The sequence below is a fragment of the Conger conger genome, chromosome 19 (genome assembly GCF_963514075.1).
Source record: "Conger conger chromosome 19, fConCon1.1, whole genome shotgun sequence".
Classification (NCBI taxonomy): domain Eukaryota; kingdom Metazoa; phylum Chordata; class Actinopteri; order Anguilliformes; family Congridae; genus Conger; species Conger conger.
In genome coordinates, this window is record NC_083778.1 from 13,940,433 (window position 1) to 13,955,204 (window position 14,772).

The 14,772-nt window shown below is 49.9% G+C and overlaps 2 protein-coding genes across 7 annotated transcripts in view; both read left to right on the forward strand.

Annotated features, from left to right (window-relative positions):
- Nucleotides 1-12,449, forward strand: part of si:dkey-82f1.1 (DENN domain-containing protein 2A) — a 44,662-nt gene extending 32,213 nt beyond the window's left edge. Inside the window, 14 exon segments of the mRNA XM_061229259.1 lie at nucleotides 265-315; nucleotides 1,383-1,570; nucleotides 1,939-1,960; nucleotides 1,963-2,047; nucleotides 2,924-2,993; nucleotides 3,396-3,473; nucleotides 3,780-3,920; nucleotides 4,282-4,430; nucleotides 7,090-7,267; nucleotides 8,015-8,056; nucleotides 8,568-8,673; nucleotides 9,446-9,721; nucleotides 10,652-10,738; nucleotides 11,096-12,449. Coding sequence (XP_061085243.1) covers nucleotides 265-315; nucleotides 1,383-1,570; nucleotides 1,939-1,960; nucleotides 1,963-2,047; nucleotides 2,924-2,993; nucleotides 3,396-3,473; nucleotides 3,780-3,920; nucleotides 4,282-4,430; nucleotides 7,090-7,267; nucleotides 8,015-8,056; nucleotides 8,568-8,673; nucleotides 9,446-9,721; nucleotides 10,652-10,738; nucleotides 11,096-11,127 — 1,505 coding nt within the window. The 3' untranslated portion in view covers nucleotides 11,128-12,449.
- Nucleotides 12,450-13,044: 595 nt separating this feature from the next.
- Nucleotides 13,045-14,772, forward strand: part of LOC133118941 (transcriptional enhancer factor TEF-3-like) — a 15,728-nt gene continuing 14,000 nt past the window's right edge. For 5 of the 6 annotated variants that reach the window (XM_061229247.1, XM_061229248.1, XM_061229249.1 and 2 more), the window contains exons 1-2: nucleotides 13,109-13,251; nucleotides 14,113-14,351. In XM_061229247.1, coding sequence (XP_061085231.1) covers nucleotides 14,256-14,351 — 96 coding nt within the window. In that variant the 5' untranslated portion in view covers nucleotides 13,109-13,251; nucleotides 14,113-14,255. Of the gene's footprint in view, nucleotides 13,252-14,112; nucleotides 14,352-14,772 lie in introns of all 6 variants that reach the window. The other variant, XM_061229250.1, reaches the window with a different exon arrangement.

Below are 14,772 nucleotides of genomic sequence, written 5' to 3' on the forward strand. Positions count from 1 at the left end.
CATTTCAAAGCAATCTGTTCTACAAAGCATAATATCTGAGTGGCAATAATGTCTATATTTGCCCGTATACTGAGTTGTAATGTATTGACGGTATATTTTGTCTTAATATATTGTAGCATATTCAATGTCTGTGAAGAGAGTATCCCTGTGGCTGGCCCCGGTGGGGTGATGGTGCATGATTAAAGTCTTAAGTCGTGTTTGGGAGGTTCAGAACCAATGGCTGTCCACATTGACCGTGGTTTCTTCTTCTGTGGTGTTCTGCAGTGACGGATGAGAACAGCGAGTCGGACAGCGACACCGAGGAGAAGCTGAAAGGTGAGGAGGAAGACTGCAGCCCGGACCCGCTGGCCTTCAGCGTTTAAAAACCGCGGTTTGGAGAATGAGAACATCCCCCCCCCCCCCCCCCCCGTTCCTCAGTTTTAAAACTAACTCACACTTCTGTATAAGGCCTGAAAACATCACACGTTACTGCAGGCCTGTGTTCTTTGTAACTTCCTGGGCCCCGGGACTCAAACTCAAACTCAGAAAAGCGCAGCGAACACTGGTTTCTCAGTGCGGTTCGGCGAATCAGTCTTTTGTTTAAGTCACTGCGAGATTCCGCAGATTTTTTCCGAGCTTTGAGTTGGCTCCCGATCGAAAGGGAAACCACAGAGACCAGTGTGGCTGGAGTTTGACATCTGCTCTCCCTGGAGCTCTCTGTTTGCCTCTCAGGCTGCAGGAGAAACACACCAGAGAGAGCACAGAGCCGTGAGCGTTGTGACTAAATATTCACTTTTATTCATTTCATTTGCATTTTATTTGCAAATACCTGTCTGTCGGGTTTTTTAGTCTTTTTAGAGTCAAAACAAAAAATCTAAGAAGTTTATCTTCTTGTTCTCTTAATGTGCTCTCTTTTTGATAATGTTGTGAACGTACAGGTCTTATTTATTTCTCCTTTTTGTACTGTGCCATAAAATTCTACCCCTCTCTCACTTTCTACCCCTCTCTCTCCTCCCTCTCTCTCGCCTCTCCCCCTCTCTCTCTCCTTCCCCTCTCGCCCCCCCTCTCTCCTCTCTCTCCTCCCTCTCTCTCTCCCTCTCTCTCCCTCTCTCTCCTCCCCCCTTCCCTCTCTTTCTCTCTCTCTCTTCCCTCTCTCCCTCTCTCTCTCCCCTTTCCCCCTCTCTCCTCTCTCTCTCTCTGGCCCCCCCTCTCTCTCACCCTCTCTCTCTCCCTCCCTCTGTCTCTCTCCCTCTCCTCTCTCCTCTCTCCTCTCTCCCCCTCTCTCCTCTCTCTCTCTGGCCCCCCCTCTCTCCCTCTCCCCCTCTCCCTCTCTCTCCCCCCTCCCCTCTCCCCCTCTCTCCCCCTCCCCCTCTCCCTCCCTCTCTCCCTCTCCTCTCTCTCAGCGCACAGTCAGAGGCTGGTGTCGGTGCAGTCCATGCTGAGGCAGACGGGACGCTATCGCACCCTGGAGCGGGACCTGCTGGAGCTGCAGGAGCGCCGGCTCTTTGAGTACTTCCTGGTGGTGGCGCTGCACAAGGCCAAGGCCGGCGCCCCCTACCTGCCGGAGGTCACCCAGCAGTTCCCCCTCAAGGTGAGCGGAGGGGCCGGACCGCAATCTGATTGGACGAGCCGCCATGAGGGGTGAAGCTCATTGGGTGCCGTGTGGCGGGTAGTTCTGGCAGGAAGAGGTCAATGGTTGCTAACAGTTTTTGACGGTGCACCACACCTGGGGCCTGTTTCACAAAGCAGGATCTCCAGAGTTAGCTGGATAACTGTGCTGAGTAAAAAAAAAAACAAAAACAAATCTGGAACATGGACTTCAGTAAAAAGGAGCTGCTCTGAGTTTAACTCACCCGTCAGGAAACATAGATACGTGTGAGTCTGCGTGTGTATGTGTGTGTGTGTGTGTGTGTGTGTGTGTGTGTGAGAGAGTGACAGACCTCTGCTCTGTAATGGCAGTTGGAGCGGAGCTTTAAGTTCATGCGGAGACGGAGGACCAGCTGAAGGTCATTCCCCAGTTCTGCTTCCCCGACGCCAAAGACTGGGCTCCTGTGGACAGCTTCGCCAGGTGAGACCCGGGCCCTGATCCCCGGACCGGCTCACGCAGATAGCCCCACACACACTAGCACAACAGAGTGATAAATGGGTTATCGAAAAAGGCTTTGTGGATTGTGCACAAAGCCACCCTCGATGTGTAATCCCATACGCACTGTCGTCCTACATACATCGTCGGAGCCACTTGAGAATGCATTCATTGTGATTCATTTGTGGTTTTCGATTGGAACGCTTTCCAGTAATGAGGGGAAATCTCACCTCAACCACCACAAAGGGAAGAGAACAGTGTTTTTGGCAATTGAATCAGGGGATTAGGGGTGAGGAATTCAGCAGGGCACCGGGAACCCCCTACTTCTTTGCGATAAGTGCGATAGGATGTTTGACCGCAGTGAGTCAGGGTTCACTCGGTCTCGCACAAAGGACCGATTAACGATCACGGGGCACGGAGGTACGGCGGTGTGTTAGCTGCATTATCCGCGGCCTCTGCAGCCGGGAGATCTGAGCATTCCCTCTGGACAGGACTCGAGCGCACACACGTCCAGCTGACTGGCCCTTCTGTCACCCCCAGCCTTTAAAGAGCCGCACGCATCAGCTGATCCGACATACCGACGTGCTTAATCGCACCGTGACTTCTGTGTCATGCACCTCTCACAGCTCTGTTCTACGTGCGTTCTGTGTATCGTCTTGTTTTACCGTGTTGCTAGGGAGCAATTTTTATGAATGATCATTATTTTTGCGGCATGACTTTGGCCATGCCGGTTGACCAACTTCATGACCAGCTTGGCCATGCTGGTTGACCAGCTCATACCCAGCTAGACCAGCTTCATGACCAGCTTGGCCATGCTGGTTGAAGCTCAATTTTCATTTTCTCTTTTCTTTCGTTTCCCAGTGAAACCTTCTCCTTCGTGCTGACTGGCGAAGACGGTAGCAGGCGGTTTGGATACTGTCGGCGTTTGCTGGTAAGGAGCAGAAAGCGTGGCTCCGTTTCTCGGTTGCGAGCAGAAGGAAATAATAACACTGTAATGAGTGATACATTAGGAAATGTGCCGGTTCCCCGTGGGGCTTCGTTCAGACCACAAAACAGGATAAATTGTTGAATGCTCAGTTCCTCTTCTCTGACTCATTGACTCGCTGACTGTTTTTATATGATGTCATTTCCAGTATTTACCACCACTATGAGGTCTTACAGTTAGTGCTTAAGTAGTAGGTTCCGTCTGAAGCAATCGCTTGGGGTGAGAGGTTAGCTGTCCTAGACATGAGGGGTGAGGGGGTGTGTCTGAAAAGTCACATTAATTACTCAAGAGTGGATTGTGGTCAGGCCTTTCGTGTGTTTTATTTTTGACTGTTGGTTCTGCTCCTAGCCGAGCGGTAAGGCACGCCGCCTTCCGGAGGTGTACTGCATCGTGAGCCGGCTGGGCTGCTTCGACCTCTTCTCAAAGGTATACCTGACCCCTGACCCCTTGACCCCTGACCCTTAACCCCTGCTCATACAGGCCCATTCACTGCGGGTCTCTTCCTCATGTGCTGGTGCGTCTGGATGACTCACTCAGGCACATGTGAACTCCTGCTGCTGCGGTTGCCTCATAAGGCCTTAATGAGTGACTTGTGCGTGTGTGTGTGCTTGTATATACGTCATGTGTGTCTGTGTGTGTGCGTGTGATTGTGTACCATATGTGTGTGTGCGTGTGTGTGTGTACGTTATGTGTGTGTATGTGTGTAAAGCGTGCTCACTCTGCCCCTCTCAGATCCTGGATGAGGTGGAGAAGCGGAGGGCCATCTCCCCTGCCCTGGTGCAGCCCTTCATGAGGGCCGTCATGGAGGCACCCTTCCCCGCCCCGGGCAGGATCATCACCGTCAAGAACTTCCTGCCCGGCTCCGGGACTGAGGTGAGAGCCATTTTGTACCGAGGTTGAGATCGACTGTGGCACTGTGGGAGGTCCCTGAATAAAGCCCTCTTTGAGGATATGCACCCCTCTCTCTCTCCCTCTGTCTCTCTTTCTGTCTGCATTCTATGTTGGCAACTTGGTTTTTTTTTTGGTTTTTTTGTAAGTTTTTGGTTTTGTTTGTTCTGCATTGAATGGCCTGTGATGTTTAGTTGCAGTGTCCCAATAAAGGTGGCTCAAACGTCAAACTCTTTCTCTCCTTCTCTCTCTCTCCCTCTCTCTCCCTTTCTCTCTCTCTCTCTCCCTCTCTATTTCTCTCCCTCTCTCCTTCTCTCTCTCTCTCTCTCTCTGTCTGCCCCCCCAGGTGATTGAGCTGTGCCGGCCCTCAGACTCGCGGCTGGAGCACGTGGATTTCGAGTGCCTGTTCTCCTCCCTCAGCCTGCGCCTCCTGCTGCGGGTGTTCGCCTCCCTGCTGCTGGAGCGCCGCGTCATCTTCACCGCCGACAAGCTCAGGTGAGTCTCAGGTGACCTCCCTGTCTCACTCGGCTGGGCTGAGGTGAGTCTCAGGTGACCTCCCTGTCTCACTCGGCTGGGCTGAGGTGAGTCTCAGGTGACCTCCCTGTCTCACTCGGCTGGGCTGAGGTGAGTCTCAGGTGACCTCCCTGTCTCACTCGGCTGGGCTCAGGTGAGTCCTGCCTCAGATTGTTTCACCCTGCTGTAAAATCCAGCTGGGCCTGCATGACCCGCATGGACTTTGAGCTGGTAGGTTGCCTATGAAGCTGGTCTAGCTGGTTATGAGCTGGTCAACCAGCTATCAGCTGTTTCAAGTTGAGCTGTTCGGACCATATCGAGCTGGGAGCTGGTCTGAACTGGTCAACCGGCTATACCAGGTCGAGCTGGGAGCTGGTCTGAACTGGTCAACCGGCTATACCAGGTCGAGCTGGGAGCTGGTCTGAACTGGTCAACCGGCTATACCAGGTCGAGCTGGGAGCTGGTCTGAACTGGTCAACCGGCTATACCAGGTCGAGCTGGGAGCTGGTCTGAACTGGTCAACCGGCTATACCAGGTCGAGCTGGGAGCTGGTCTGAACTGATCAACCGGCTATACCAGGTCGAGCTGGGAGCTGGTCTGAACTGGTCAACCGGCTATACCAGGTCGAGCTGGGAGCTGGTCTGAACTGGTCAACCGGCTATACCAGGTTGAGTTGGGAGCTGGTCCTCCTGGGCCTTTGCCGGGTTAATGACACTCTCAGACCGGCCGAATTCCCCTCGCAACGAGGCCTGACTGGAAGTGAATGAAGCTGCTGAGTTCCTGTTTGGCAGCAGCGTGTGAATACCGCCTGAGCCCTGTTTTATTAACCCCGGTGTCTTGTTACACTTAAATATCTTCCTCTCCACAAAAGAAGGGTAACACAACTCCTGACCGCTGTGTAATTACAGCTGAGTTTGCGTGTGGAGTCGCTGGCACACCAGTGAAGGATACCACATTGTGCTGATTGTGGGAAATAAGAATTTCAGCCACTCCTCCAGAGGAATACTGGGCCACAACCAAAATGTGTTGATTTTTATGATTATGGGACAGTCAGGACATTTTTTGACATCCATTTTTCTCCAGAGCGCCTGTAATTGTTCTAATCTGTTCTGTGGTTTTGGTGGTTCCAGATGTCACACATAACTTTATAGCAAAGGGAACTGGCGCGGGTCATTGTCCAATAGTCTCCGACTCGGTTAAAAACTCAGCGTGCAGGAAAACAGGGGGAAAAAAAACAGGAGAACTGACACGAGGACTGAACAGCCCAAAGACCACTTTGGACGCTTTTCAGGAGAAAGAGGAAGATCAGAGGAAGGAATGTTGTTGTGTCATTTGGCATGGTTGCCATGGGGACAGTTTCTTAACGGAATAAACGGGCGGTGTACTCACCCCCCTCTGGCAAGGACCAGAACTGCAATCTGACTCATGATGACATCACGTTTTTTTGTTTGTCTTTTTTATCAACATATTTTTCGCATTAGCGGGGAAAATAAAACAGACACTCATCCACACTGGAGACATTAGCTTTGTGTTTATGTCGTGTTTTTCATTTCAATGATGTTTTATAAGCAATCTTCTGTTCTCTGAGAGACTAAGACGCTGGGGTTTCTTCAGCTTTTGATCCAGCCAGTCCCAGCGAACACAGAACGTTCAACGTTATATCAATGTTGTGGCAATGTTGTGACATTGACAGAACATTCCAGTAACATTGTGAGAAGATTTTGTGTTCGCTGGGAGAGGACTGGCGTTCTTCTCTTGGGATGCGTTTTCAAGATGTGGCCCAGTGCTGCTATCTTGTGGATTGAGCTGGAAATAACAAGGCTTGTGATTGGCCACACTGTTGGATTTAAAGGCCTGGTTTATGAAGGCCTTGAGCACAACCAGCTTGCTCATGGTGTTTGTTTTGTACCATTTGTTGGGTGTGTTATTAGCTTTGCGCATGCTACGTTTCCATGTCCTGAGGGTATTTCTAAATCAAGCCCTTCATCTTTTATGATGGTATTATCACGCATTTGACTTTTAACGTCAGTCGTTTTATTTACATGCCACCACAATGTGTGGCTTTTCCCTTTTACATTTCAGCGCCTAATTACTGGCAGCATGACTGAACTGTGTTTCTGATGCTGAATATTGAATATGAGGTTGTTACTATGTTATTGGAGTTCAAGAGTTAATCACGTTTTATCTCCCCCCCTCTTCTCCCCCTCTCCCTCCCTTCTCTCTCTCTCCCCCTCCCTCTCTCTCCCCCTCTCTTTGCCTTTCTTCTTTCTCTCTCCCCCCCTCCTCTCTCTCCTCTCCCTCCCTCCCCTCTCCCTCCCTCCCTCCTCTCTCCTCTCCCTACCCCTCCTCTCTCTCCCCCCCTCCCTCTCTCTCCCTCCCCCCCTCCCTCCCCCTCTCTCTCTCTCTTTCTCCCTCCCTCCCTTCCTCTCTCTCTCTCCCCCGTCATCTCCCTCCCTCCCCTCTCCCCCTCTCTCTCTATCTCTCTCTCTCCTCCCCCTCTCTCCTCTCCGTACCCTCCCTCCCTCCCTCTCTCTCTCCCTCCCCCTCCTCTCTCTCTCCCTCTCTCTCTCCCTCTCCCTCTCCCTCTCTCTCTCCCTCCCTCTCTCCCTCCCCCTCCTCTCCCCCTCTCTCCCCCTCTCAGCACCCTGTCTCAGTGCTGTCACGCGGTGGTGGCCCTGCTGTACCCCTTCGTGTGGCAGCACACCTACATCCCGGTGCTGCCCCCCTCCATGATCGACATCGTGTGCACGCCCACGCCCTTCATCGTGGGGCTGCTGTCCAGCTCCCTGCCCCGCCTCAAAGAGCTCCCCATCGAGGAGGTGAGACCTACCCCCAAAAACCTCCGGAACCCACAGCCCTGCTCACAGCTCCGTCACACGCCGGTCTGGCTCTATTCACAGCAGTGTGGAAGAGCAGGCATCTGAATCCGGGAGCTCTCATCGCTACCTGGCTAATAGGCCGACTGTAAAAATAGCCCGTGTGGCAGTTCCCACAGGTCAGAGGTCAGGTTTTCTTTTCTTCTGTGCACTTCCTGTCTGAGGGGACCGTGTGTGCCTCTGGGACCTCAGAGGTTTGGCCTTTCCCTGCCTGCAGCAGTGCACTGACCTACAGTGCGTGCAGCCTCTGAGGACAGGAAGTGACATCACTCCCCCCCTCCCCCCCCCCTCATACCATAGAGCTTGCATAGGAACTGGAGCGGGTCGGGGGGGCCAGACAGTGAAGCCATGGAAGGGACTGGAAACAGCCTCTAAACTGTACATGTTGAGTACAAAAGGGCCTGTTGCCCATTTAATTCAATGTAGAAAACTAACTTTCAAAATGCCATTGGCAAAGTTTTCTATATTGCCTCCAAATGTCCAATATGCTGCATTCACTTTAATGGGAGCTCCAGTGTTCTCACATTTCACTCAACATGTGCAGTCCAGGGTTACTCCCTGGCTTTCTTCAAGCTCAGGTCAGCTGAAGACTCGCTTTCCTGTCTAGTTCTAAATACGCAACTCTATGGTGCAGACTGAGGAAAGAGCCGTGCCAGCAGGAAGTGATATCACTCTCCCCTTCTCCTGCAGGTGCTGGTGGTGGACCTGGGCACCAGCCGCTTCCTCAGACAGGTACGGTCAGGTGACGGCGCCAGTCTCTCTGCGGCGTGGCGTGTTTCCACGGCAGCGACAGCATGCGCTCGCGGTGTGTGTGTGTGTGTGTGTGTGTGTGAGTGAGTGTGTGTGTGTGTGTGTGTGTGTGAGTGTGAGTGTGTGTGTGTGTGTGTGTGTGTGTGTGTGTGTGAGTGAGTGTGTGTGTGTGTGTGTGTGTGTGTGTGTGTGTGTGAGAGTGTGTGTGTGTGTGAGTGTGTGTGTGTGTGAGTGTGTGTGTGTGTGTGTGTGTGTGTGTGAGAGTGTGTGTGTGTGTGTGTGTGTGTGTGTGAGTGAGTGTGTGTGTGTGTGTGTGTGTGTGTGTGAGAGTGTGTGTGTGTGTGAGTGTGTGTGTGTGTGTGTGTGTGTGGGTGTGTGTGTGTGTGAGTGTGTGTGTGTGTGTGTGAGCGTGTGTGTATGTGTGTATGGTGTGTGTGTGTGAGTGTGTGTGAGTGTGGTGTCTCTGACACGCGGTCCCTGCTGTCCCTCACAGATGGACGATGAGGACTCCATCCTGCCCCACAAACTGCAGGCGGCGCTGGAGCACGTGCTGGAGAGGAGGAGGGAGTTGGCCAGCGAGAGGGGAGAGCTCTCCAGCGGTGCGTCTCTAAATCTGAACCTTTTTAATTAACCCTTTTGGAGTGTTTTTCAAAATTCTAAGTCTCCACTCCTTTCAGTCACCAGAGTAGCACTGAGAGTTAATCTGGGTTAAGTTAGAGTGGGTAGAGGAAGCCAGTTAGATCCATTTTTAGCACATCTACTCTTTCAGAAAGTGGTTTGAACTGGCCCATCACTGGCCCACCGTCACTTCTTCAGCAATGTCCTTCAAGTACTAACAATGGGCAGAGCTGCTTAGTAGTACAGCTGCAGTCGTATGGCTGCAGGTCGCTCGCTCTCTCTCTCTCCCTCTCTCTCTCCCTCTTTCTCCCTCTCTCTCTCACTCTCTCCCTCTTTCTCCCTCTCTCTCTCACTCTCTCCCTCTCTCTCACTCACTCTCTCCCTCTCTCTCCCTCCCACTCTCTATCTCTCTCTCTCCTCTCTCTCCCTCCCTCTCTCTCCCCCCCTCTCTCTCCCTCTCTCCCTCCCTCTCTCTCTCTCTCTCCCTCTCTCTCTCTCTCTCCCTCCCTCTCTCTCTCCCTCTCTCTCCCTCTCTCCCTCCCTTTTTCTCCCTCTCTCTCTCACTCTCTCCCTCTTTCTCCCTCTCTCTCTCCCTCTCTCTCTCCCTTTCTCCCTCTCTCCTCTCACTCCCTCCCTCTCTCTCACTCTCTCTCTCTCCCTCTCTCCCTCTCTCTCTCTTTCTCCCTTCCTCTCTCTCTCACTCTTTCTCTCTCTCTCTCTCTCCCTCTCTGAGACCTCTCTCTCGTCCCTCAGACTCGGGCCCCCTCAGCGCCGTGGTGTCCGAGGCCTTCGTGCGCTTCTTCGTGGAGATGGTGGGCCACTACCCGCTCTTCCTGGGGGCCGGCGAGCGCGAGGACGACTCGCCCTCCTCGCCGTCGCCCTCGCCCACGCCCTCCTGCTTCCAGCGCGAGGCCTTCCGCAAGGCCGTCACCTCCAAGAGCCTGCGCCGCTTCCTGGAGGTCTTCATGGAGACCCAGATGTTCACCGGCTTCATCCAGGAGCGGGAGCTGCGGCGGCAGGCTGTGAGAGGTGCGTGACGGGGGACGCGTTTTCACACCGGGGGCGCCTCCAGCCCTGGTCCTGGAGCGCCACGGTGTCCTCTGGGCTTTCTGCGCTAAATTAATCAGTTAGAGCGGGTGATGGTTGACTCCCCCGGGGGGGCATCATTAGCGCAGGCGGTAATAGCAGTCCCTGAGCAAGTCACCTGACCTCCGATTGCTACTGACGAGCTGGTCGGTGCCTCGCATGGCAGCCAGTCGCCGTTGGCGTGTGTGTGTGTGCGTGTGTGTGTGTGTGTGCATGCGTGCGTGCGTGCGTGTGTGTGTGTGTGTGTGTGTGTGTGTGTGTTTACCATTTGCCTTGAGTCACAACAGGGTGCTGATTTTAAGGTGAAAACTAAAACCAGAAGTCCCAGTAGCTCTCCACGACCAGGGTTGAAGAGCATTGCTCTACGCAAAGAACACAAACACTAGTGCAGACGTGGAACATGCGCAAGCTCTTTGCTTGCATACCATACACAAAGTTTACCGGGTTCTTTAAGCCAGAGGTTATACACTGACTATCCACAAGGTGGCAGGCGAAGCTGTCCAAATTTATCTAAGCAGGCCACTTGAGATATTATTGCTACTTAGTGAAAATGATTATTGCTACTAAGTATGTTCTTACTTATTTTTTTATTTGCGGGATTTGCGCATCACTTTTTGCATTGCACATTGAACGATTACACTCTCAGTTCTCCAACTGTTTTTATTGTGTTTCACAATTGTCTTGTTTGTAATCCATGTTGATTGTCTGGTTAGGGGTGCTCCTGCCGTTGCCCTTGACCAAGGCACCGGCCTCAGAACTGGAGCTGGTCCCCGGGCGCTGTGCTATGGCTGCCCACTGCTCCTACGTAACTAGGATGGGTCAAATGCGGGAGATAAAGTATGGATATCTTATCTTTGTGTCTTGTCTCTCCAGGGCTGTTCGAGGTGAGGGCCCAAGACTACCTGGACTCCCTCCCTGGGAGTGAGCATCGCGGAGTGAACAAGTTCCTGAAGGGCCTTGGTGAGAATGCGTCAGCCATGCCAGTCATTCTGGAAACATCTCTCACTCTCTCTCACCGCGTCACCGTGGAGACGTTAGATCTTCATGCGTTCTCAGAAATAAAGAACCGAAAAAAAGTGCAAATGCGTGTCGTGCTCCATGCTGTAGGCTCATGAATGATTGTACCGCAAAGCCAAAAATATACTTTTTTGGAAAAAGTACTCGTTTGTTCCCAAAGAGAACATTACTGTACTTTCGGTGTACATTTGTGAAATTTGAATGAATTTCGAGGAACGAAAGTGGTCCTCCGCTCTCTGGTTATTTCTGAGATTGTGCTTTTCAGGCTTTCTCACGTTTTTTTTCCTTGTTCATTTTCAGGTAATAAAATGAAATTCCTGTCCAAAAAATGAGGAGGAATAATGGACCCTGCTGATCAGCGGCATAAAGTGTGTGTGCGTGTGTGCGAGTGTGTGTGTGTGTGTCTGTGTGCGTGCGTGCGTGCGTGTGTGTGTGTGTGCGTGACACCAACGGGACCCGTGTCGCAGCCCGATTGTTAAAGCTGCGTGAACCTGCCCATTTCAACCCCGAGGAGAGGGCGGCCATTTTAGGCTAATTGAGGTCTGGGCTGAAAACTCTCAATGCCTTCTATTTTATCGCTGCCTGCACGGAAATACTGATTCACATAATGGCCGCCACTTCACACGACCCACGCCAGGGCTAATTGACGGTTACAGCGGGCTATTATCTTGTCCGTGTCTCTTCACTTCGTTGGCCGTCTATCTTCCGAAACGGACAGGAAATTCTCGCAGCTGGAGTGGACCAAACGAGTGGTGGGCCATGAGATGTGGAGATGTGGGCAGCCAAAGGAGAATTTTTGTAGTTTTTTTTATTATAATTTTCCATTTTTGTAGTCTTTTTTTTATTAAATGTGGATTTTTTTTTTTTTTTTTTTTTTTTTTTACATTTGAACACAGTACAACTTCTTTTAAAACAGGAGGCTATAATTTAATTTATATTCTTTTTCAGACAAACTTTATATCTTTTTCTTTCCCTTTCAAAAGCAAAAAAAAACTATTGTAGTTGTTGTTTCTTTTTTTAAATAATCAGGGTGTTTAGCACATTCGGGATGTGAGACCACTTTGCGTTACCACTGTGGGGGAACTCACCGTGGAACTGACTTTTGAAGGATTGAGCTGTAGGAATGGATGATGTACAGTAAGAGGACTACAAATAAGAGGATTCTGGGATATGTGAACTGGGTGAGAAGCTTCTCTGAGGAGCACGTTCTGGCAATATTGGATCTGAAGCACTCGGGACAAGACTGAAATAAGGAAGTAGAATGAATGGTAGTGTTGTACAGAAAAGGAAATAAAACTATCGTTTGTTGTGCTTGTGATTTTCTTCTGAAAGACCACTCGATTTGTCGTAAACTTGATCTAGGAAGCAATGAAACTGTGTCAAATATTAATAAAAAAAAATGAAAAGATGTTTTAATCAAGAAAACCGGGCCGTTTTTAAATGATACTGTTTTGTGATTTTACCACCAGCCAAACTACTCACCATTCGATGTTGGGGTAGATCTGAGATTTATATAGCTTTTCTATTCTCTCACACACTGACTGAAATAAATTAATGACCAGTATTCCTGAATAGCTCAATTGAACTTAATCACACAGTTTAAAAAAGATCAGACATGCTGTTCCACTGAAGCAAGGTAAAAGCTTATCCACTAGATGGCCTCATAATTCAGTGTCCTCATACTAATCATGATTTAAAATATTGTACTGGTTAGTAGTTGACTGTTCTGTGGGCAAATTTCTCATTTTTAGGAAGATTGCAGATGCATTGCAATAAACAGCTATTATTGTTTGTTTTTGTCATTTAATTGATGCAGCACAGTTTAGGACAATTAAAAAACACAATTACAATTGAAAAGCTACTTTTGAATTCCACTGTAAACAAATGCAACACAACCCCCCCCCCCCCTCCATTTTGCAGAGGTCATAAATCGGTGCTGTTTAAATGTTACTAACATACCATTGTTTTTCTACTCTGTTCAGTTGCCCAGACCCAAAAGGTCACATAGAGTTCAAGAAGTATTTATGTAGACTACAATTCCAATATTTATGGAAATATTTCACAACTGATTTTTCCCATTTGAATCATCAACCTCCCCGCTCAGCATTCCCAGTTTTCCACGGTAGGTTTTCCTGTTGCGGTCTCCTTTTCCCTCTGCTGAGACTGTTGCGTTTCCTTTTCTGATCCTGGACCCTCCCCTTGAAACCCCCCCGCCCCCCCTTCCCTGCTTTCACTAGACATTAGCCGCTCAGTCAGACTCTTTCTCTCGCTCCCAGTCAGTTTCATACCCAATACCGTGGCCAATTCCTCAAATTCCAGCCTTCTTCACGCTCCAAACCGCTGCGAAAGGGAGGGTACAAACAGTCCCTCCAGGACCTGCCACATTACCTTCCTGTCAAACTCCAGCTCACCTGTCCGTGCCAAGGGGGGTTTGCCTGGTATTCCGCTTTCAGTAGGTGAGTTTTCCAGAATTTCCAGAGCAATGTTCTCTCGGGTTTTCACCTCGATATTTAGCTTCATGTACATGTGTTATTCAAAAACTGTTTTTATGCTTGGCTTTCCAGCTTTGGACACATACATAGTGATGTTAAACCTTTAAAAAAAGAAAAAGGTTTAAAGTGTGATTGACTTTACTGAATTTTCATGTTTTGTTTTTTTTCTGTCATTGTTTATTTTTTATGTCACTATTTATCAAAACCCTGTATTTGGAGAGGGATAAACAATGTATAATGTATTGCTATTGCTACTGTCCCCATCTCTGCTATGTGTTCCTCTGCATTTATGAATCTAAATGGACACAGGCAGTGTGTGCATGCGGAGCCGGAATGGCCGCCGGGTCAGGATTGCTTCACGGTGCCTGAGCTATTTTTCCATCTGGCTGCCACAGGTGGCCTGGGATACATTTCTTATTGTTTATCTTGTAGCCTGATGATACTCACACTACCGGTCGTGACAAGCCTCGTGCTGATGACTGCCCCCTGCCTTATCGCATTCTTCATTATGAAGTGGGACGTGTACATAAATGATCAATTGGCCGTCAGCAATATTTTATTGATACTTTATATTAATTAACTTGTTCGTGAAATCATACCTGCAATTGACAAGTTCATGTAGACAAATGATATTAGTGGGAAATGGTGATAGAAATGAAAATGGGCTCGATTACAGTAACTACGCTATTGTATTGAACACGTTCATTGTTTGCGGGACGCGCTCATATTTCCTAATGGTGTCGTCGTGGAGGAAAATGTTCTTGTTTTTTTTCCTCCCTGCACACGGTGAATCCTGCATGTTTGACTCTCCCGGTCTCTGATCAGTGAGTGTGACCAGACCGCTCTGGGCACTGGTTCACCTCAGCGTCAGGACAGAGCAGATTCCCTCCAATCAACACGTACGGGAGTGTGTTTCTGTGACCCGGCGCTCAGCTTACAGGGCTCGTGCTCTGATACTCACCCTGGGGATGGGAGTAATGAGGCAGCCGCAACAAAGCCCACTTCAGTCTGCATCCCTCGCCTCTCCCAACAAGCCCCTGGAAGAGTGGCAGAGTACAGTGTGTGTGAGTGTGATATTCCCTATGGATACAGGGAGAGACGTGTAATATTCCCCATGGATCCAGGGAGAGTGAGTGTAATATTCCCTATGGATCTAGGGAGAGAATTCTAATATTCCCTATGGATTCAGGGACAGATGTGTAATATTCCCAATGGATCCAGGGGCAGATGTGTAATATTCCCAATGGATCCAGGGAGAGTGAGTGTAATATTCCCGATGGATACAGGGAGAGATGTGTAATATTCCCAATGGATCCAGGGAGAGTGAGTGTAATATTCCCTATGGATACAGGGAGAGATGTGTCATATTCCCGATGGATCCAGGGGAAGTTGTGTAAATTCCTGATGGATCCAGGGAGAGAACTCTAATAGTCCCTATGGATCCAGGAAGAGATGTGTAAAATTCCCAATGGATTCAGAGACAGA